The sequence below is a fragment of the Aedes albopictus genome, chromosome 1 (assembly GCF_035046485.1).
Source record: "Aedes albopictus strain Foshan chromosome 1, AalbF5, whole genome shotgun sequence".
Lineage (NCBI taxonomy): Eukaryota > Metazoa > Arthropoda > Insecta > Diptera > Culicidae > Aedes > Aedes albopictus.
Genome location: NC_085136.1, coordinates 91949755 through 91971927, shown reverse-complemented (window position 1 = coordinate 91971927; position 22173 = coordinate 91949755). Strand labels below are relative to the sequence as shown.

Genomic DNA, 22173 nt, shown 5'->3' with positions numbered 1-22173 from the left:
CAAAAGATTGAAAGTTTTATTTTGTTGAATAACATTTTTTCTATAGGTTTTACGTGTTAGATGTCTTCGGCAATATGAAAGCTGATAATGTAAGCTATTTGAATCCACACCGGTTTCACTTCTAAGGTACAATGGAAAAAAGTTTCAACTTGTGTAAATGAAAGTTTGGCTTTTTCATAGTAATTCCCATACAAACTTCAAATTGCGTGTGCTCAGTCAAATTTGATCCGAATGTGCTCAAATTTTGGTAGGATAATCAGAACCCCATATGGCATCGATTAAGCATAGGGGAGCGAAAATTTCAAAATTTGCATCGGTCTAATGCATATTCATGTGCGAATTTTGAATGGAATCCTTGAAGCAATTCCTGAATGAATCTCAGGTGGTATTCCTAAAGATTTTCGGAAACAATAACTGGAAAATTTTCTGAAGAAACCAATGCAAGTATATATCGAAGAATCGTTTAAAGAATTTCTTTAAAAAAAACCGTGCAGAATGCTCTACAGGGACCTCTAAAAAATCTAAAGTAATTCCTTGCGGAGTTTCAGAAGGAACCCATGGGTACCCATAGACAGCTAACCAAAATATCAACGCGCACTGAAATGGCAAAAACTGGCAATGACCAATATCGCACATGAGAAGGGTAAAAACTATCAAAGAGATAGATGTTCCTTCTTTTTATTATCTACACAAAAAAAACTTTTGCAACATATTTATAGATTTTCCAATAATTCAGCAAACATCTAAATTTTTATTACTTAACCCATTGAATTTCTAATTTTCAATTGGGCGGTAACATAGTTGTCTAGACATCAACCTAAAATAATTCTTAAAAAGGAAATATTTGAAGGCTCTAGAGAAATTGTTCAAAGATTTCCTGGAATAATTTCTGAAAAAAAAATCAGTAAGTGTTTCTCTTAAGCAGAGTTTCCCATTGCTCATGTGTACATAAATGTGACAGCGAGCCTCCCATCAAATTGTCTCCTAGCTCTTCAAAATCGCAATGTGCTGCGCTGCTAGGAGGTTCACGAAAATTCTGTGGGTGCGAGCTAGGCATATAGCTCCCGGGGAGCTCGTCTCATGCGCTGCATGAGCTGTTGGTATCTAAGGCGAAACACAACTTCTTGGTAACGAAAAACCTCAACAAATTTTTCTGTACACAACTCAAGTGTCTGGTTGGTCTATGCGATACGACTAGGGACTCTCAATGCAAAGGTTTGAAACCTTCTCGTTCGTTTAAAGAGTTTTTGTCATGAAATTTTCTACTTTAACCAGCGCATGAGACGAAGCTCATGAGACACATCTGGCGAAAAATGAGGCACACAACAAAATGTACAGTGCTCCTGGGAGCTCGCTTGCAATGCAGCTCTCAAATTGTAAATTTCTTTAAAAAAAATCTGAAAGAATATTTAAAATAATTTCCGAAGGAGTTTGTGGAAGATTTTTTAAAGAAAAATTTCTGGAGAACCCATTGATTTTCATAAAGAATCGTCTAATGTATTTCTTAATGAAGCTGTGGGAGTTTTCCTGAAAGAATGCTCGTTAAAATTCCTGCAAAAAAAAAGATTCTTCTAGTAGGTACATATGTCAAAAACAAACAATAAAAGCACAAACATTTACTGCAAAACTCCTGAAAATTGAAGTCAAAACGCCTTCTAGGAATATTACAGCTGTTCTTTTCTAAAACATCTTCAGAAAATTTGTTTAAAATAACCTAAGATTTTTTTCATAAATTTAGGCTCAGTGTACCAGTTATGGATATAGTACCTCAAATTCGCCATAGTTGATTTTCAACCTTTAACTATGCAAATCAACAAAAAAAAAAATATGTGAACAAAAGATCACGTTCCTAAAAGATGATTGCACTCATTCAAACTTCACATTTTGCTCAAATTATAATAGAAATAAATCAATTTCCTTAAAATTTCGGCTTCTTTGCACCCTATTTCGCCATAGTGTACCAGTTATGGCAAATCTCATAAGGAGTACATGTAAATAGTGCGAAGTGGAACCGAAATTAAAAAAAATATGTCCATAACTGGTACAGGGTTCCTATCATTGGCACACGCCGTAATAAATAGTAAAAGTGGGTTTGGCTCAGATTTTATATTTTTCCTGTAAAGTATGAAAACAAATCTATCATTTGACATATCGACGAAATTCGTTGGTCTTCTTCTTATTTTTGTAGAAGTAGTTTTCCTTAGGTAGTTCGATAACTGGTACATGCACCCTACCCGAGAAATACTAAGAAAACTTTTCGTAGAGAGCTACTTTTTTAACAGTTTTTTCCAGAATATCGCCATGAAACCAGTTAAAATTTCTGCAATGTCTGCTTGCAATTTGCTACATTTCTGTCAATTCTTTAGTGATTATCGAAAATGTGTCACATGATTTTATTTATATTTCTGGATTTTGCTTTCAATTGGCAACACATTTCACCCTAGATTACTTCAGGCAATTCTCAAGTAGTTCCACGAAAACTTCTTTACAAAGATTATTTTTCATAAAGTTTCAAAAGAATCATTTTCAAAAATTTCAAAGCGTCTTCCAAGAGTTTTCTAGGAACCGCTTCATAGAGTCTACCAGAAATTTTGGACAGAACCACCTGCAGATATTGTATGAACATAGTTGTATAAAATTTATTTAAGGTTCCCCACAAATCAGGCCAAACATTTTAATAGGTCCTATCTGCGTTTGAGAGGCTCTCTTTGTTCACTTTCTCTTTCAATTATTGCAATGTAATGGTGCACTTTTCAACTATTTTTTTGCAGTACAAATCAAATGACGATTGTTTCGACCATCGTTCAATGCAAGGAGACCCGATAATACAAATAAAAAGCTGAGATATTAACGAAAGAGAGGGAAAGCAAACCTTTAGACATGTTTGGCCTGAAATGATATAACAAATTCCGCTGTTCTTCTTTCAAGCTCACCGAAAATTCTGAAATGCACTCAAAAAAGGACGGTCCGCAGTTACTGTTCCGTTATTGCAAAAACTGCGCTGCTTACATAAGGAATCAACAGATACGACCTAGGATTAAATATTCGCATCCTTAATATGTAACGCCAGCTGCGTACAGTTGCAGGTCATTTTAAGAATGAGATGGAAATATTGACGCGTCATTTGCTCAAATGGAAGCCGTTGAGTTCTCTGCACTCCCACGAGTAAACTCTAGGAGTGAGTGAACTGGACAGGGATTAGTTTTGTAGAAAAAAACGGTGGCATTTCAACAGAAACTTTAACTGAGTTGTTCTTAAAAATAAACTTCCAAGCTGACACTGCCGTGTGCATCATAGTTGTCCTATGTTACTTTTTGACGATTTTGACTTTTTATCATCAAAAGGAATATTTGCGTATACTTTTAGAATCTACTCTCGGTTAGTATACTTTCTTTAGAAACTCCATGAAAACAACATCAAGTCAATTTGTCCTATGTTCATTTATTTTTTCTCAAAAGCTCTCCCATGTTCAATTTATACGCATACAAAACTATCCGAGCATCTCTGAGGGAATCCTGAACATTCTCTGGAAATCCTGATATGGCACAGCTTATGATGAAAATTACAACATGGGACAGCTTCCCAAGTAACCAGTAAGCATTTAAAATAGCATTCCTTCAGCATTATAGTAGCCTCTACGACAAGGCGTTTAATGCTAATTAGCCGTATATGCGCCTATAGTGCTACCACACAGCAGGTTTTGGCAAAATAACGGGCTGTCTTAGTGCTATCCCTTCAGGAACGTCGTGACGAAATGTCAAAGAAGCGTAACGCCTCGTCGAGCAAAAAAAAAACAAAAATAGATTGACGTCTGCTCTCGTTCTCTCAGCCTGCTTCCCCACTTCATCGTCCTTCCATATTCCAGCCAGTGCTAGGTGGTACTTTTTTTTTGCTGATTTTTGTAGTGATGTTGGTTTGAACTTACAATCCGGAGATTGATTAATCATATCTGCTTCGGATTCTGTTGCTCCTGATCCACGATGCTAAAGCTGTCCCGGTGGCGTGCGATGATTTAATCGCCAATATAAAGAATGATTCGTTAAAAGCTTCAGATTCAACATCTAAAACATGTTTTCATTGAGATATTTCATTGTGGTAGAGCATTACGATCCCTTCTTCAAAATATCTGTGGAATATGATTGTTTCTTCCCTCTTTCAAACAATCCTATGATCCACCAAAGCATCCACCTATTCGGCACATATTTTCCGACGAAATGATAAATAATTGTTGATTTTTTGATGGACAAGTTCCCAATCCAATCCAGCTGCAGTAATGTTTTCTTTGGTGCTTTTGGATGAGTAGGGGAAAATGAAGGAACAAATAAGATGCACAAATTTGTAAACAGAAGCAGAGGCTCTGTAAGAGAGAGAGAGACAAAATGTGTTGTCAAATGCGTAACATATCTCCCAACCTTTTTGCTCCTAGCATTTAAAGAGCAGTTGAAAAGCATTCTGTATGCTCCCAAGTGAAACCACTTCAAGCAGTTGAAATGCTAATTAACAGCCGAAAGCTTTTGAGCAGCAGAGCTTATGCTAACTGAAGGCAGCTATGCATTCGCACTGCTTATGTAGGGCAGCAAGCAGTTTAAATGCGTAATACGGGCTGATACACGGCTTATTCAAATGCTTAGTGGTTACCTGGGTTATGTTGAACATCTCACACGACATGGGACAGCTTTTACCGAGAAAATCCAGAGATTCGCTAGACTTATCGGTATTACAGTCCCACTGGATTTTTTCTTCAGAAAATCAAAGTAGATTGAATGTTTATGAAACTTTTTGTTCATACTTCAATGGTAAATGCCAATTCTAACGCTATGCTGATAAATTCACTTTGTGTTTTTATCACACTTGTCCGTAGAGAAGGAAACAAGGCTGAAACTCAAAACGCGTTTTTCTCACTTTGCTGTTTTGGAACATGGGACAACCATGTTGCACACGGTAGGACAGGTAAGACGAGCTGTGTGCTTGTTGGCAAAATACATACACACACATCTATAAGTACCAGAGCGGACAATTTTATTATTTTTTTATCTGTGTTTACGAGATTTTTTTGATAATGAAAAATCTGGGCATGTTAGTGGAATACCTGTTAGTAAAAAGAAATTCGGGTTAAGTACTGTTCCTTTTAATTCCTCTAAGAATTTTCATCCTTTGACGTATTTCGACCTCAACTGTAAGGTCGTCTTCAGACTTTTACCCTAGGCTAGCTCATCCCGGGATCCACGCTTCACTTTCCTCCCGAAGGAAGAACTTATATTTTGTGAGTTTCTCGTGAGTGGGATTCAATTCCAAGTCCTTTGCATGATGATCACGTGCTTTAACCATCACACCAGTGGGCGAATTCCAGCACACAAATTCTTCGAAGAGAAGAAATTTTCTTCCATTATTCACTAGTAAGAAAATTTTCTTTTCTTTGAAGAAATTGTGCGCCGGAATTCGCCTACAGGTCCGCTCCACAGGACGTTATATTTGAACAAAAAAACATCAAAGTAGCATGAAACGAGCTCACCAGTTAATATGAATTCAACGATTGCTTCATCGCCGGTCGCATGAATTACCCACCCTTCCGTGAAGAATGCTACAGACACGAAAATCAATTTCCGATAGTGATCTATACTGTTTTGATAACCAGTAAATAAACTCTCACAATGTCCTAAGAAAACTGCAACATTAACAACGACCACACAGAAGAACCTACTGAAATGCGCTCGCCTTGGATTCCACGTGGAATCATTAGACAAGTCCTCAACAAAAAGCATGACTTGACCTGGGGCGGAAGTTACTATCACAAGCCGAGACCCTTGACGTTGACCTCTCTGTGTCTCTCCAAGCTCAGCGAATATCACTTGTCATTGCAACAACAGGTGTGTGATATGTTTCCAAGTTTCCAAGTTCCACCCGGTTAACAACCGCGCAGAGATCTACACGCACGTAGAAGGTTGGGTTTTTACCGGCCAGCAGCTAGCCAACAGTGTGCTAGTCTAGTAGTGCGACTTAATGAATCAGTTTTACAGCACATTTAACACCGCCGAATGAAGCCGAAGAAGAGGGCGAGAAAGGCGCAAGTTGCCAAGCATGAAATCATACCGAGCGCGATTGGAAGGATTTCCAAATATTTTGAGCTCACGGCATCCGGTTGTATAACGCCGGTACAGCCACCGCCGGAAGAAAGCTTAGGTTCTCGTTAGTTGTTGTAGTAATCCCAAACGGCAAGGCCAACGGCACAACCAACGTTTGTCCGCATTCTTTTTTGTCGGTGTTTACCAAACAGCAACGAGTTATTTTCGAACAAGCGACAGAAGGTAAACAAGTCACAAATCGGTGCCAAAATAGTGCAATCGTTTCCAAACATGGATCCACAAATCTACAGGGGATGGTCAAAACCATCGGGACAGGCAGAATTATCATTACAGTAGCTAGAAAGGCGATTAAGTATTTTACTAGAATCAATGTAAGTTCTTTAAGAATAGCTCACTATTGCCCAAATTTGTACCAACCACAGACAACCAGTAATTTAATGGTTGTTTAAACAACAGTTGTTTTAAACAACTAGCAGTTAAAATTTGAGGCTAGCTGGCCATTTAAACAAACTTAAATTCTACCTGTTCCGATCATTTTGTTCATCCCCTGTATGTGGCCGCAAGGGAGATCCGCCAGTGTTTTATTTTTTGCCGACAACGCTTCTGTCCGGTTGTAAATTACCAAAAACGCGACTCATAATAACATGGAATAACGTGGAACTCGATCACGTTGGCTCTAGGTGTAAATAAGTGGTGAACAACAAATACGATCGAGTTCAGTAGCCAAGGGGGTATCATATTTCACTCATAATTGAGGTCGGTGAATGAGTTCTCGGAAGTGCAGCTGGGAGTGAATGGATTTAATGTGAAGATTTTGAATTGGATCATATGAGAAAATACTTCAAAACATACGTACTTTTTAAATGTTAAAAAAAAGTTATTACGCATAAACTTGAATCATTTGTATGCAAAATGTGTTTCATTGTCAAATTTGTGCAAAAAAAACTCCACTCATTTGAGTCAGATTTGAACCCACGACTCCGTATCGCTAATCCAGCCCTTTAACCAACTAAGCCACAGAACACGTTACGATTCTGCGGAATAGAAAGTCAAACAAAATTCGAAGCCCTACCGACCGTCTTTCACTACATTTTTTTTTTCGATTTTTTATGTCAATTCCATATATACTGGCCGGATGGAATAACACCGGAAAAGGACAAAAAAATATTTGTCAGGCAGGAGTGTTGATTCGACAATAGTTTTCTACCAGAGACCGTGGACTCCATAACGTCCTCATATTTGTCCCAAGAAGGAGTATTTGTTAGTAAGGTTGCAAAAGGTGTAAATTTAGACGTCACCTATACATACAGGATTGTTCCATTTTTGTCAATGGGAATGACATATATGTCATGTCAAAAGGATATATCCTTTTCTAACCGGAAATCCGCATTTATCTGTTCCTAACCGTCGCTAACCGCTGCTAACTGAACAGTAATTAGACGCGGTTAACGACGGTTAGCAACGGATAAATGCGGATTTTGTTGGTTAGCAAAGGAAGTATCATTCCCTCTGGTCAACACGGTCTGTGATTTAATAAACAAGAACGGAATAAGTTTTCTCTTACAAAATATTTATGAGCATTTCAATATTTTGTGAGCTGTTTAATTTTTGCCGTTTTTAACTGACGCCGACCAGAGGTTTTCAACACATTTTTGTGAGTCCGTTATGCATCTGTGGATTTAAAAACAAAAACCATATAGGGTGACGAAGCGTATTATCGGCAGGTTTGTTCTCTTCGTCATGGGGGGTTTTTGCCAGCCAAATTGTCTGAAACTTGGCCATATAATTCAGCTTAGTTGGGAAGGATTTGAGACCAACTCTGAGTTCAATAGGCATAAAAAAAAAAACCAAAAACGAAGAGAACAAAACGGCCGAAAATAGGTAATTTCCCCTATATGGTACTCCATATTTTCAATAGTCTTGATATGTTAAAGAACAGTCGAGTTCTCTAACAAATAACTTTATTTTTAAAATTTGCATTTGCACAAAGGTGTTTTTTAATGATTTCAACATTATTTATCACTAAATACCAAAAAAATGTAAATTTTCATCACATTCGCTTTCTCAACAAGTTGTCTAGGGAATGCCTTGATCAAAATTTAGGAAAAATCGATAAAGGAGTTTCCACAACATTTTTTTGGAGATCAAGTTATTTATTTTTTGTTTTTAAGTTTTCTGCGGAACATAAGAACTACCACACAGTTTCTTAGCTTTCCTGAACGCATTTAATCTAAAAAAACTTATTTTTTCAGCTCATTCGACCCTTCAGATGGCAAAGCTTGTTATACTATAAAAATGAATGAAGTAAGCAGTAATTAAGTCATTCGTTTACTTAAGATTGAAGGATTCTGCGTCTGGAATACAGTGAATACATTTTCATAACGAACATTTGTGTTTTGAACGAGAAAACTGCTCTCTAAATTTCAATGATGACGATGATATCAATGACGAATTCTTCAATCTTAACGAATGTTGCTACTGGTGTTGTTGAGTAATTTGAAACAAAAAATGTTGTATTGAGAAGGCCCGTAATGGTGGATCTTGATGAAATATTTCAGTAAAAATTACTCTTACCAATCGAGAAATATCTTTTATTATCGATACGCCAGTTTTTATTGTGTTTGGAAATTAAAAATTTTATCTGTGAGATTTTTTTCTTTTCTACTATGCTACATTTTTGGACCACTTTGTGCAACTTCAAATTTTAATCATTTAGTTTACAGAGCCCTATTTTTTAACTTTTACCAGAAACATCAACAAAATTGATATTATTTGCTTCGTTAGCATCCCAAGTAACATTTTAAGTTTTATTCGGCTCTACAAGAGATCTTCATGATCAATTTTATAAAACGCGCAATTAAACTGATTTATACATCAAAACCTCTTGATAAGCTCTTCAAGAGCATCTTCCGGCTAAGTGGACCACTCTCGGAGAGGTTTTGCAAACCGCATTAAAAATAACAACAAAGCCGTTTTAAAACCTAGTAGAAAAATTTCCCATTCTCGATTGTTTTTTTTTTTTTTAACAAAAACTATGACAGCTCAAGATGAAGAGAAGCTTCTTCGATGGCACGTAAAATTCAGGACGATACATCATTCGTAAGTAGAAGCGGTCATTTCAAAGTAATATTTTAGTTGTTATTGTGTTGGTAAGCTTATACGCATTTAATTTTACCGTGAATATTGGGGTTGCAGAATCATAAAATTAATGCGCTTCAAAAATAGTGAATATTATCATCTTGGAATGAAATAAATCAATTTGTTTATTTAGTAAAACTATCTCGAATCACAAGAAAACTAATCAGAGAGAGTTTATTTGTGTGAGCATGTTATGGAAATGGTGGCAAACTATCAATTCATTGCTAATTTGAGCAAAATAACTATTTTCCATTCACGTTAGCTAATTCTTCAATATGGCGACAACCATAATCAGCAAAAATAAAACGAAAGCAAGTTTGCTTTTATGATGACCGCAATAAACCTAGAAATGTCGTAGTTCTGCTTTTCCACCAACAGATGTCGTTACTATTCGAACGGATCGCCATCTGTTGAGAGTTTTAACAGTTTTATTGTGGTAATAATGATTGCCAGAAGGTTTACAAATCGGAAAGTTTTGTTTACTCTCAAAATCTGTCTTTATGGATATCTTCAAGTATACTATAAAACATTTTATCAATGATTTTCATAAAATCAGTCATAAAACTGCGAGTTTAAATTATTGCTGTAATAAAACATTAATAAAAATCAAACAAAACCAACCAGCAATGAAATTGTTATTTGGGATGTTTACTATAAGAGCTAGAATAAACTTTTTTGGATATTGTGCTCAAATTGAAATGGCAGTTAATCGTTAGTGTATTCATAATTTCTGAAACAGTCTATAACTCAGCTTGGTTGAGAAGGATTTGAGGCCAACTTTGAGTTCATCAGGTGTTTCAAAAAAACCTCATGACGAAGAGAACAAAACTGCCGAAAATACGTAAGTTCCCCTATTCATTTATCTGGCTAATTTCATTGAGCGCAAGAGTGAAGCATATTACAGTTCTATACCTGAATCGGTGCTTTCAAGAATGACAACTTCCTTAAGTGATCAATCTTCGCACGCGAAAACGCGATTTCATTATACTATAAAAAGAAAGAGTCCTTCCTACCGGTTTTTCTTCACAAATTCCTATAAAAGTTTCGTCTAAGATATCTTTAGGGAATTTTAAAGTATTTTTCTATGCAATTACATTAGAATTTTCAAGAACTTCTTTTAGGTTTACCTAAGAAGTTCCTTCTGGGATTTCCTAGGTTATCCCTTACCATTCCTCTTGGCTATCACTTGGAATTTGGTGGGATTTTTCAAGGCAATTTTACCGAGAATCAGTAAATATTTTACCGAGATATCAGCTGTTGGATTCTCGGTAAACCGTTTACCGAGATCAATTTCTGAATTTAAGTGTGTAGATTTAATTATTATTCATCTTTGGAATTACTCCGGGATTTTTTACAGTGTTTTCCCCAAAAGTTACTTTTGGGAATCCTCCAGAAGTTTATTTTAGGCGTCCTCCAGAAGAACCTTCAGAGCACTCCCGGTATTCCTTATAGAAATCTTCAGGAGCTATTTCTTGGAATTCTTCAGAAGCTTCTTCTCAAAATCATTCCTTGTGGGAATCGTTCAGAAGTTCTTTCTAAGAATCCTGCAAGAGTTCTTGCAAGAAATCCTCCAAAAGTTTCATGTGGGAAATCTGCAGGATTTATGGGATAACTTTAGGAATTTCTTCTGGAAATCCTTCAGGGGTTCCTGCAGAAATCTCCAGATCGAATTCCTGGATCTCCGACTTAACTCCTGTTCTGCAATGGAGCTAATTCATAACAGGCTAAACTAATTCATCCTCTAAAAGGATTTCTAAAGTATGTTCGAGAAGCACAAAAAGCATTACACAACAATGTTATATAATTTACTGAACTATCCCTTCACATTTGAATGTTCATCTGATGAAATCTGTTTCATTTTACTACAATTTTATAAAATGTTTTCGATCAATATTATCTGAGCTTGAGCTCGAGTTTGATTGATCGCCCGAGGATGCTACTCCAGTATCCCCAGATCAGCTAGACTCACACAAGCAACCAATGAGACATCTTCAGTGTGTGAGCGTTGGTGATCTTCTATTTGTGGACGACATTGGCGCCTGCCACGACAGCTTGCAGGTCAATTTTGGGAAATGGAAGGATTGCTTTGTCTTTATTAAAGAGACTTTCAACCCTTGGCTGGTTCGTCTTTCGTAAATGGAAGGAAGTGATGATTGCAATCATTTGTATACACCTCACATCAGACCGAATACACCTCTGTGTCTGCACAAATTCATGCGGATGTCGGAGTGTTGTTGGTGGGATATGGTTGGCAGAGGGTTCACACATTGGTGCGTGGATGCCAGGCGTAAGGTGATAGAATTGTGTGTTTTATTATTTTGAAGCTATGCAGCACAGTTCGCATGATTGCATAGCTCTTAGGTATTATATGATAGATTGACACTGTGATGCAGGCCTGCTAAATATCATCTCAGTGCCTGTTTTTCAGCCGAAAATGAATGACTGCGGCGGTCGTTTTCAATTCCTCGATGTGAGAACTGACAGAGTCCGAGAGCTCCATTCGTGAGCGACCAACCAAATTCAATTCCCAATCAGCAACACTCTACTCATACTAACAGGCCATTCGTCTCAAGCGGTGGCTTGTGAGAGTGAGTACCCTATACGTTACCACGGGTGAAAACACTCAACTACAGAAAATTGAATGGAAATTTACCCCTGTCAGCTCTCGCTTTCAGCACGCTGCGAGTGTGAGTACCTTTTTCATTTCGCTCCCACGTTGCTGATTGGAAAACAACAATGACAGGAAAACCGAAACGGAGAAAATGAAAAAAGCAAAATATTCCTATCATAAAAGCGTATCGAAAAATTGCAGCCCTGTTATAGTACCTCCAGGATTCCTGGAGGTACTATAGTTAAAGTTTCTAGAGAAAGGATTGCTGGAAGAACCGTAGGAGCAGTTATTTGAGGAATCCTTGGAGGAAGACCGATAAGTGTTTCTGCAGTTATTTCTGGAGGAGTCTGGATAAAATCTCTGGAAGAATTCATGGACTTTGATGTATTTCAAAACATTAGACTTCCAATTTGGAAAATGGAGAGACATTGATCCCTCCTCTATTCCGATTTTCACAATCGATTACACAAAAACGTGTTGACGATGCATTTCTCAAGTTTGTCGGGCATCGCAACCGCCCTAATCGCGATCAAAACAATTAGCGAATCCTTGCGATACCACAATAGCGCTTCAATCGCGTCGCCAACCTTGGAGGAACCAATTTGCAGCGCCACATGTCTGCCAGCTCGAAATTTTCCAACCATCCAAGAGTGAAGCTATACGAGCTACACTGACTGGATTAGTAGTGGTTGGTGGGTGGGTGGTAGGTACCCTCATGAACGTCCTTTTTCCCAACGAGTGTAACGGAGCGTAACGCGCGCAATCACGCCGGCCGCTTCACGATAATCGCGAGCAATCGCGCAAACCTCCGCACCCCGCTCAATTCAGTTTAGGTTACTTGTAAGGTAGCGACGCGGATGGGTGCGTCAACCGATCGACAATGTGCGAGCTGCTGTTGGCAGCCACACGGCGTGGTGACGATCGCGCAGTGACGACAACACTCGATGATGTTGTCTTTCCCGCTGCGTTGCGTTGGGTGATTCAACGCCAGAAGTTGTGAGCCGAGCCGATCGACAACTCGACTAACTGCCTTTTTGCTGGATTTGCTAATTTCTGCAGGCAGGCAGCAGAAAGGGGCTCAGCCAGCAGCACCTTTACTTCTTCGGGTGGTTGTTGAATCAACCAAAGGTAGGATCGCTTAAGACGGAAAAGCAACCTCTTACGCGTCACTCACTCACTTGCTCGCTATTGCCATTATGGGGGTCTCTTGCCCTGCCGGGGGTGAACTAATGCTGTCACGTTTGATGTGTTGCGCGGTCGATGATATGATAGGTTGCCCCGCGGGGAGGGTGATTCGAATGTACTTTTAATTGGTGGTAATTAGAATGTTTGTTGCAGTAGTGTGGAGTTGTCAGCAGCGATTAAAAATATGCTTTATGGTTTGTAGCTTTGAAAGGTAAATTAAAAGGGGTTTTATTATTTACTTAAGTTATCTGATTGTCACTTCGGAAGTTCTAGGAAATGTGACTTTCAATTTCCAAGAAGGGGTGATTCTTTTGACCAAGTTGGATATTGCAGACCATGTAGGACAGCTGAGAAAGGCGCGGAAAGATTTTAGTCAAAATGTCCTTTGTTTAAGGATTCGCAGGCTTCAATTTTTCACAAAAAAACCCTACTACAATTCTGCCACGAAATCCCTCAATAACTGTGCACGCAACTTTGTCAATTTCTTGACGACATTTTTGATGAAGACCTGCAGCCGTTGAGTGTTCTCCACTAATACACATCAGGTTTGACTGGCGTATAACAGCACAGATTTCACGTTCGAGTTGATAATTCGGATTTTGCTGCGGATTTCTTAAAATCGCAAAAGCAGCCCTCGCCTTCTTGATCCGTGCACCTGTGTCGATCTTGGTGCCGCCATCGGCTGCCATTTGGCTACCAAGATATTGGAGGCTTTCAACATTCTCCACTGCTTGTCCAGCTATCGTATGAAGCTGAAGAGTTGACAGTGTTTACATCCAACGATTTGGTCTTGTTGACGTTGATGGTGAGACCTGCCGCCGAGGAGCGAACGGCAAGATCATCGAGCTTTCTCTGCATATCAGAGCGCCTTTGAGCTAGAAGAGCAACATCATCAGCCAGTTCGAAGTCATTTAGATGCTGCATGGTAATGAGCTGCCACAGCAATCCACGATTTGGTTCACGGTCAATCGTGCCTACCAGGGTCTCGTCGATTACGGCGAGGAACAGTAGCGGTGATAGGATACATCCTTGCCTCACTCCAGCAACGACCCGGATGGGATCGGACGAAACACCATTGCGCAGTAATCTGCACGAAAATGCCCTGTACTGTGCTTCAATGAGGCCGATGATTTTCTCAGGGAGGACCTTGCGCCTGAGGGCTTCCCACATGTTTCCGTGATTGAGACGGTTGAAAGCTTTTTCGTCATCAATGAATACCAGGTAGAGAGACTCTTGGAATTCATTGATTTGCTCCAGAATGATACGGAGCGTGACAATATGGTCCACACAGGATCGTCCGGCACGGAATCCTGCTTGCTGCCGTCGGTGAGTTGCGTAAATCTTCTCCTGTATCCGGTTAAGAATCACTTTGCAGAGGACTTTGAGAACGATACACAGTAACATGATGCCCCGCCAATTATCGCATACAGTCAGGTCACCCTTTTTTGGATAACTTTACTAAGACGCCTTGCATCCAATCGGCCGAAAATGTCGCGGCTTTCCATATGTTGCAGAATAATTGATGCAGTAGTTGTGCGGATACTACGGGGTCAGCTTTGAGCATCTCAGCTAATATACGATCGACCCCTGGGGCCCTGTTCGATTTCATGCTACGGATGGCTGTTTCTATCTCCTGCACTGATGGAGCTTCGGTGTTGACACGGATAATGCGAACCCTTGGCGGATCATGCCTCAGCATGTTGATAGCATGTGTTGATGGCGTGGCTGACACTTGAAAAAGGTCTCCAAAGTGCTCGAACCAGCGTATCAACTGGTCAGCCGGGTCGATTAGTAACTGTCCAGACGTGTCTTTCACGGGCATCGTAGCATTTATCTTGGTCCCACTAAGGCAACGTGAGACATCGTAGAGGAGAGGCGACATCCGCCTGTGTTTGCGGCTTTCTCTTCCTCGTCGGTTAGGGAGTCCGCCCACGCTCTTTTGTCCCGTCTACATGAGCGTTTCACTTCCTTCTCGAGAGCCGAGTGTTTTCGCTCGCTCTATCGCGGCTTTGGCGTTCCTTCGCTCCTCTATCTTCCTCCAGGTATCATCTGTGATCCACTGCTTTCTCTGGGTGCGTAGCTCACCCAGATTATTCTCGCAGGTGGCTATGAAGACGTTCTTGATGGAGCTCCATTGATCTTCTACGCTTCCACCTGCTGGAATATCCGCAGCACGGTACTCCAGCTCCTCGACGAAGGACCTTTTCACCACAGCGTCTTCCAGTTGGCGTGTGTTGAACCGGTGCCCAATTTTCTCCTCCTGTCGATGGATCCTAGCGATGCGCAGTTGGGTCTCGCTGATTAGGAGATGATGGTCGGACGCAATGTCGGCGCTACATTTGTTCCGCGCATCAAAAAGGCTCCGTCTCTATTTTCGGCTGATGCAGGTGTGGTCGATTTAATTTTCCATGATGCCATCACGAGAAACCCGTGTCAATTTGTGCACTGGTCGATGAGGAAAGAGCGATCCCCCAATCACCATGTTTTATGTTGCCACAAAACTCTGCAAACAGCTCATCGTTTTCGCTAATTTCTCCGAGACTATTGCGTTCCATGACGTGCTCATAGTCCGAGTTGTCGGAACCAACCTTCGCGTTGAATTCGCCCATGAAGATCTTCATATCACCTTTCGGACTCTTGTCCACGACAGTCTTTGTCTTGCAATTCGGCAGCATCGGTTGGCGCGTAACATTGGATCATGGTAAGGTTTCGAACCCGTGTTCTGATTCTGGCTAAAATTATCCTCTCATTGATAGATTCCCACTTCATGAGCGCTGCGTGGACGTGAGCGCAGAGTAGGAAGCCAACTCCACGGTGGCGAGGAGCGTGTTCACCTCGTAGGCCAGAGTATAGCAGAATTTGACCCGACGCCAATCTGTGTTCTCCAAAGTTCGGCCAACGGACTTCGCTCAGTCCTGGGATCTCAAGCTTCATACGGCATGCCTCGTTGGCTAGTTGTGCCAGTTTACCCTGCTGGGCTAGGGTTAATACATTCCAAGTTCCAAGTCTTGTCCATTATTTCGCACTAAAAGTCGTTGCCGTTGAATCAGTTTGTAATCTTTCATTTTCGTTTTCTGTAACGGTTTTTGGGTTTCGGAAACAGTAGGTTGTTGGCCTAAGGTCCCCTATCTTCCATGGTAGGGTTGCCACCTTAGGTATAGCTTCCGGTGGAGGAGCATTTCAGTCTCAGCCGCTGGATGCCAGAACGGACGCTGTTTGAGCCGCACCTCCTTGGTGAACAGACGCTCGAGACGTACCTCCTCAATCTAGCTGAAGTCAGAAGGACAACAGTGCCCAGGCTGCACTACCAGCTAAGCACACAACTCTTTACTGGCGGTCTTTGTCATCGCTTGACCCGCGGAAGCATGACGAAGGAACTTGTAAGGACCAGAGCTATGTTGGACGCTCTCTTTTTCGACTCGCCCATTTTGCAGTCCTACTAGAGCAAACCCCACATGAAATTCCTGTAGAAATTCCCAGAAAGACTTCTTGGAGGATTCAACAAATGTAATTTCTGGAGGAATCTCCAGTAGGAGTTTCTGGAAGAAACCGTAGCAGATAGTATTCCGCAATGTATTTACAGATAAAGTACTTCGCAGATGATAATCCTGGAAGTATCGCGAGATTGAATAACTAAACGAATCCCTAGAAAGAGTTTGCAGAGAGATCCCTAGATGGAGCTCCTGGAACTATGCCCAGATGGCATTCCTGGAAGAAACCCCATATATCATTTCTGTCCTGAAGGAATTCGTGGAGGAATCGTCTTAGGGTAGAAACTTACTTCGTCATATGCGCTAATTCCCGTCATATCAGATGGAAAATAGCGAATAGTTTAAGATATTCCAACTTAGCTTTTCCAATGCCACATTAGATGGAAGCAAGAAGGTGTAGACTATCTATAACCAGCCGCTATAGCACTGGAAGTCGAATAATTACGAAAAATTTCATGTTTAAATTTCACTGACTGCACTTATGGCTTCACAATTTGTCTCGTTTTGCGTACGACGAAGGCAACCGCACTGAAGCACCGTTCTTCATCACTGTGTAATTTTCACTTCGTCACATTCACTTGTTGAACCAACCTTCATTCCACGCACACAAAAGCTCTATAGGATTTTTGATCCCATTCCCGGCACTACAGGTAAACAAAATTGAGCATTGCCTATATCCACTATGAAAACACCGTTTTCGTCCACTTCTTCCATATTAATCAGATACCTTATTGCGTGAACTTGTTGTTAACAGCGATTGTTGTGATGATTTTCTGCAGAAAAGTTGGTTTTGAACGAGTTTACTGCACCTAGTCCAGCGCCAATTCTCGGCACCAGTGCCGAACTTCTAGCAAAATCAAATGGGAAATCACTTCGGCACCCATCTTTGTGCTGACGAAGTGCACTCGTCTGCGTGTAACGGGTGTTTTGAGCACTTGTGCGGCTTCAGGGTGAACGTGTAGCTCATTGACTGTGGATCCCGGTGTGGAAATGTTGCGGGAGATTATAACCTACGGAAGTGCGTTTTGGAAAATATGCGGCAAGTGATATTTTGATTTGTTTTGCTGTGAGGCGCCGGGAATTGGCCCGGGTGATCAAGTAGTTCGAAGCCATACATGATTTGATTTGGATTACGAAGGATTTGACCGACTTTTTGAGTAAACACCTACGGTCAAATCATAATTTTTAACCATCCGATGTAACATAGTGCCACGTAGAAGGTGTGCCGGAAATTGAATTCAGGTTGTGCCCGAAACAGACGTGGACAAGCCGGAAAAAGAATTTGAGGGACTGCTAATTTATAAATAAGTAGTTTATACCATATTTGCTATGAGGCGTTAGACAAGGTCCGAGAATAAATTTTATCATTATTTGTCAATGCTTAGATAGACGAGAATAAGATAAAACCCCTGTTGGTTTCTATTGCAAAGTCATCAAAATATGAAGAAATTTTCATTTCGTTTTATCGTTTTCACTCAAACTAAGTAAAAAGTTTTTTTTTTACTTTCAGACATGACATAAGAAGACCCCTCATGGATTCCTATAGTAATTTCACCAAGAGTTCCTTTGAGTCTTCCATCCCAGCTGATGGTTTTTCGTATCTTCCATGTCTGAATTCTCTTAAGGCCAATCATCAACGTTCATAAAGATAGAAAGAATGTCGACTTCAATTTCAATATGACCATGCATAGATGTCTGTACTCTGTGGCCTGAATTTCTAACTTTTTACAACTTCCCTGTTCGGCGCAATGATAGTATCCGTTAATTGGACAATTTTACCACCTGTGTTTAATTAATCTGATTATCGCCATTAACCCATTAAGTGACTTGATTGCCCTAAAAAAACGCTATGAAACCCAATCTGACTCCCACAATCTCGAAACTCCACCGCGCTCACACCTCATGTAAAAAAAAGAGACATGATCCCTTTTGACAGCCCAAAGCTCATTTCAACACCTGCCGAGTTGCAAACTACGAGTAAAAAAACCGCACAAGCCCCCATTCATGTCCAATCACCCAGCAAAATGACAGCCCCTTTATCCGATGAATGAAAAAAACGCGATTACGATCTTGACTCCAGCGGCTTCGCTGGCGATCCGAAAGAAATCAAACCCCCCAATTTGCCCAGTCACGACGATCCTGGACCTACCTCAAGCTCAAACCACAGACGCCGCCGCTGGCGGCGGCGGCTTCGCTTACTCATTGTTCATTACTTCGTTCATTCAGTTTTTACGAGTGCGAAAAGCTGTGCGCGGTAGGGGGGTACCTACGGTAGTAGTTAAACACTTGTGCGCGAAAAGCGATCTGTGAACGCCTTTAATTTCTCAGCGGCCAAGTTCAAGGTTGTTACGCAGCTTTCGGATCTGCTTGATTGGATAATGGATTCGATTAGTGCTGGGGGTCGACGACGATTGATGTGCCAACTTTTTTTAATTCGATTCATTTGAAAGGTTATTTCCTGTTTGATTAATTGATCTTTGCTTCTTCTCTTCGAGCAGGTATCCCATCTACCCTGAACTACATCGACATGAATCAGACGCCGTCGGGATCGCCCCCGCTGATCCCGTATCCAAGCTGGGCCAACAACGTGGCCGGAGACTGTCAGAACGGTCTGTCGACCGTGTACCGTATCAAGGCTGACAAGTGCGGACGCCTCTGGGTGCTGGACACCGGTACCGTTGGAATCGGAAACACCACCCAGCAGCTGTGCCCGTACGCGCTGAACATCTTTGACCTCAAGACCAACACCCGTCTGCGACGATACGAATTGCGCGCTGAAGACACCAACCAGAACACCTTCATCGCCAACATTGCCATCGACATGGGACGCAGCTGCGACGACACCTTTGCCTACATGTCCGACGAACTGGGCTACGGATTGATTGCCTACTCGTTTGAGAAGAACAAGTCCTGGCGGTTCGAGCACAGCTTCTTCTTCCCGGATCCTCTGCGTGGAGACTTCAACGTCGCCGGTCTGAACTTCCAATGGGGTGAGGAAGGTATCTTCGGAATGTCGCTGTCCCCAATGCAAGCCGACGGTTTCCGTACCATGTACTTCTCGCCACTGGCTAGCCACCGTGAATTCATGGTCTCCACTCAGGTCCTCCGCGATGAAGAAGGCGCTGAAGAGAGCTTCCACAAGTTCACCTATCTGAAGGAACGAGGACCCAACAGCCACACTACATCCCGAGTGATGAGCGAGACCGGACTGCAACTGTTCAACCTGATCGACCAGAACGCCGTCGGATGCTGGCATTCGTCGCTGCCTTACAGCCCCGAGAACCACGGAATCGTCGACCGCGACGATGTCGAACTGGTATTCCCTGCTGACGTCAAGATCGATTTCGAAGAAAACGTCTGGGTAATCTCCGACCGCATGCCTGTGTTCCTCATCGCCGAGCTGGACTACAGCGATGTGAACTTCCGCATCTTCACCGCTCCTCTGAGTACCCTGGTCTCTGGAACCGTCTGCGATGTCGCTCCATCGCTTCGACCAGGTGCCATTCAGTCCAAATTCGGTGTATCCGATCTGACTACCTACCCAGGAACCACCCTGCTCCCAGCCGGCTACAGCCAGCCCATCAGCTACACCCCAACCTCCTACGCCCCGACCGTTGCCCCAGTGACCAAGTACACATCCGCCCCGGCAGCGTACGATCACCCCACATCCCACATGTACACAACCCAGGAATATCCGACGACCGCGAAGGCATACCACTTCAACAAGTACCACAACGTGGAGTACCAATCGCACGGAAACGGCCAAGCCGACTACCACTTCGGTCACGGAGGACACTACCACGGTCATGACCACGGCGGCCATGACTACGGCCACGATCACGGATACTACGGCGGCGGAGAACACCGCCGGTACTGGGGAGCTGGCCCCAAGAAACCCGAAGCCTGGAAGCAGCAGCTGTACTAGTAGAACCCACCACCCCCGATACTGCGGACTAGCCGCACAGTTTTCGTTTTAGAGAAATTTAGGTAAATTATTTGTCAGTGTAAAAGTGCAGTACTCTCGTCAAGTGTCTTAAGTTAAGGTATCTAAGATCGAACGAACCAACTCAAGTCGAATAAAGTAAGATGTTTGTTACGAAATGCGTTTACGTGTCTGTCTGTCTAGTCGGCGATGACTTTCCCCCACAGTCACAACCAGTTCTACCCCAGTAGATCACGCATGCCCAGATCACAAGGCGGCAGCAGCCAGTTCTCTCTAATGATCGTCGTCGTTTGTCCAATCTCATTAGCCACTTTGGCAAACTGGATCTTAATCGAAGCAGTGCACCGCACCACCGTCACCACTCGATTGAAGTCACTCGCAGCTAGTCGCAGAGTCATAAAATCACCGGCAAATGGAGTTACCATCACGGGTATTTTATCGCCGGAAAGTAATCACAGATCATGCAATGGCCCCATTTGGGCGTTAATTTTATGGACCCACATCGTCGTCGATCAAATTATTCTCCTGGACAGCGTTGACGTGGACAAACTGCGCGCGGTGAGTGAGATGTGTGGAAGGTCGAAAAACAAGCGAGATTTGCGAGGGTCACAGACCGATGACTGTGACTTGCGAGCGAGGTAATAAGAGCAGGATTCTTTGAAACAGGTTCGTAGCGTAGCCTGATTAATTTCTGATTAATGCGACAAGTGACCGAAAATTGCACGGAATGTAGCGAGCGTGTCTGAATACCACCGCGGGTGCTGAATAAGGAAGCTTGAATTGAAAGATAATTGTAGACTATTATCGCTCTTCAAGTTTCAGGCAAACCTTGAAATTGTGGTTGACTAAATCTAAAGCTTTATTCCAGTTTTTCAAATACGTGTTGCCATTGCAAAGTTTACAAACATTTCAAGGTTCATGACACATTCAAGTAAATGGTTTGTTGTTGATAAACAACCATATCAAAAACTTGTTAGAACTAATTTCTAATTAATACACTGTCACGTGCAACATAGTTGTCCCATGTTCCAATACAGCAAACTGAGAAAAACAGCTTCTACGTTTCAGCCTTGTTTCCATCTCCGCACGGACAAGTGATATGAAAAACAAAATAATTTCGTCAGGATAGCCTTGTTAGAATTAGTATTTATCTTTGAAGCATAATCGAGGGACCAGAGCTGGTGTGATGGTTAAAGCCCGAAACCTTGTTAACTATCACGTCAAGAATCTGGGGGTCGAATCCCACTCCCGACAAACTCACAAAATGTGAGTACTTCCTTTCGGAAGGGAAGTAAAGCCGTGGGTCCGGAGATAAACTAGTCTATGCTTAAAAATCTCGCTAATACAGACAAAAAAAAGTATAATCACAAAATCCCATAAACATTTGATTCCGTTAAACTTGAAAAAAAAAACCTGTTGATATTGTTATCACAGACAAACAGACGTAACACTTGCAAAATTTCCATCGACCACGCTTTTAACGATCATTTTACATTTTCATAGTTGTGGCTTTCACAACCAGAGGCGCGCGCATCGTTTTTCTATGCGTTTGACATTTCACACTAAAGCCTTCTGTTGACGATATTGCACAACACAGTTGCAACTTTTCCACCAGGTGGGGGTAGTGTGAACTGGGCGATGGATTTCCATGAATATCGTTCAAGGTGTTACGTCTGTTTGTCTGTGTTGTTATGCTGATAAATAAAGTGATGTTTCTAGGCA

The 22173-nt window shown here is 41.6% G+C and overlaps 1 protein-coding gene across 1 annotated transcript in view; it reads left to right on the top strand.

The window, feature by feature from the left end:
* The window catches only part of LOC134285050 (protein yellow-like), a 34640-nt gene extending 14031 nt beyond the window's left edge, over positions 1 to 20609 (top strand). Inside the window, exon 2 of the mRNA XM_062845019.1 lies at positions 19007 to 20609. Within this exon, the coding sequence (XP_062701003.1) occupies positions 19007 to 20433 (1427 nt within the window). The 3' untranslated portion in view covers positions 20434 to 20609. The remainder of the gene's footprint in view (positions 1 to 19006) is intronic.
* Positions 20610 to 22173: the final 1564 nt, after the last annotated feature.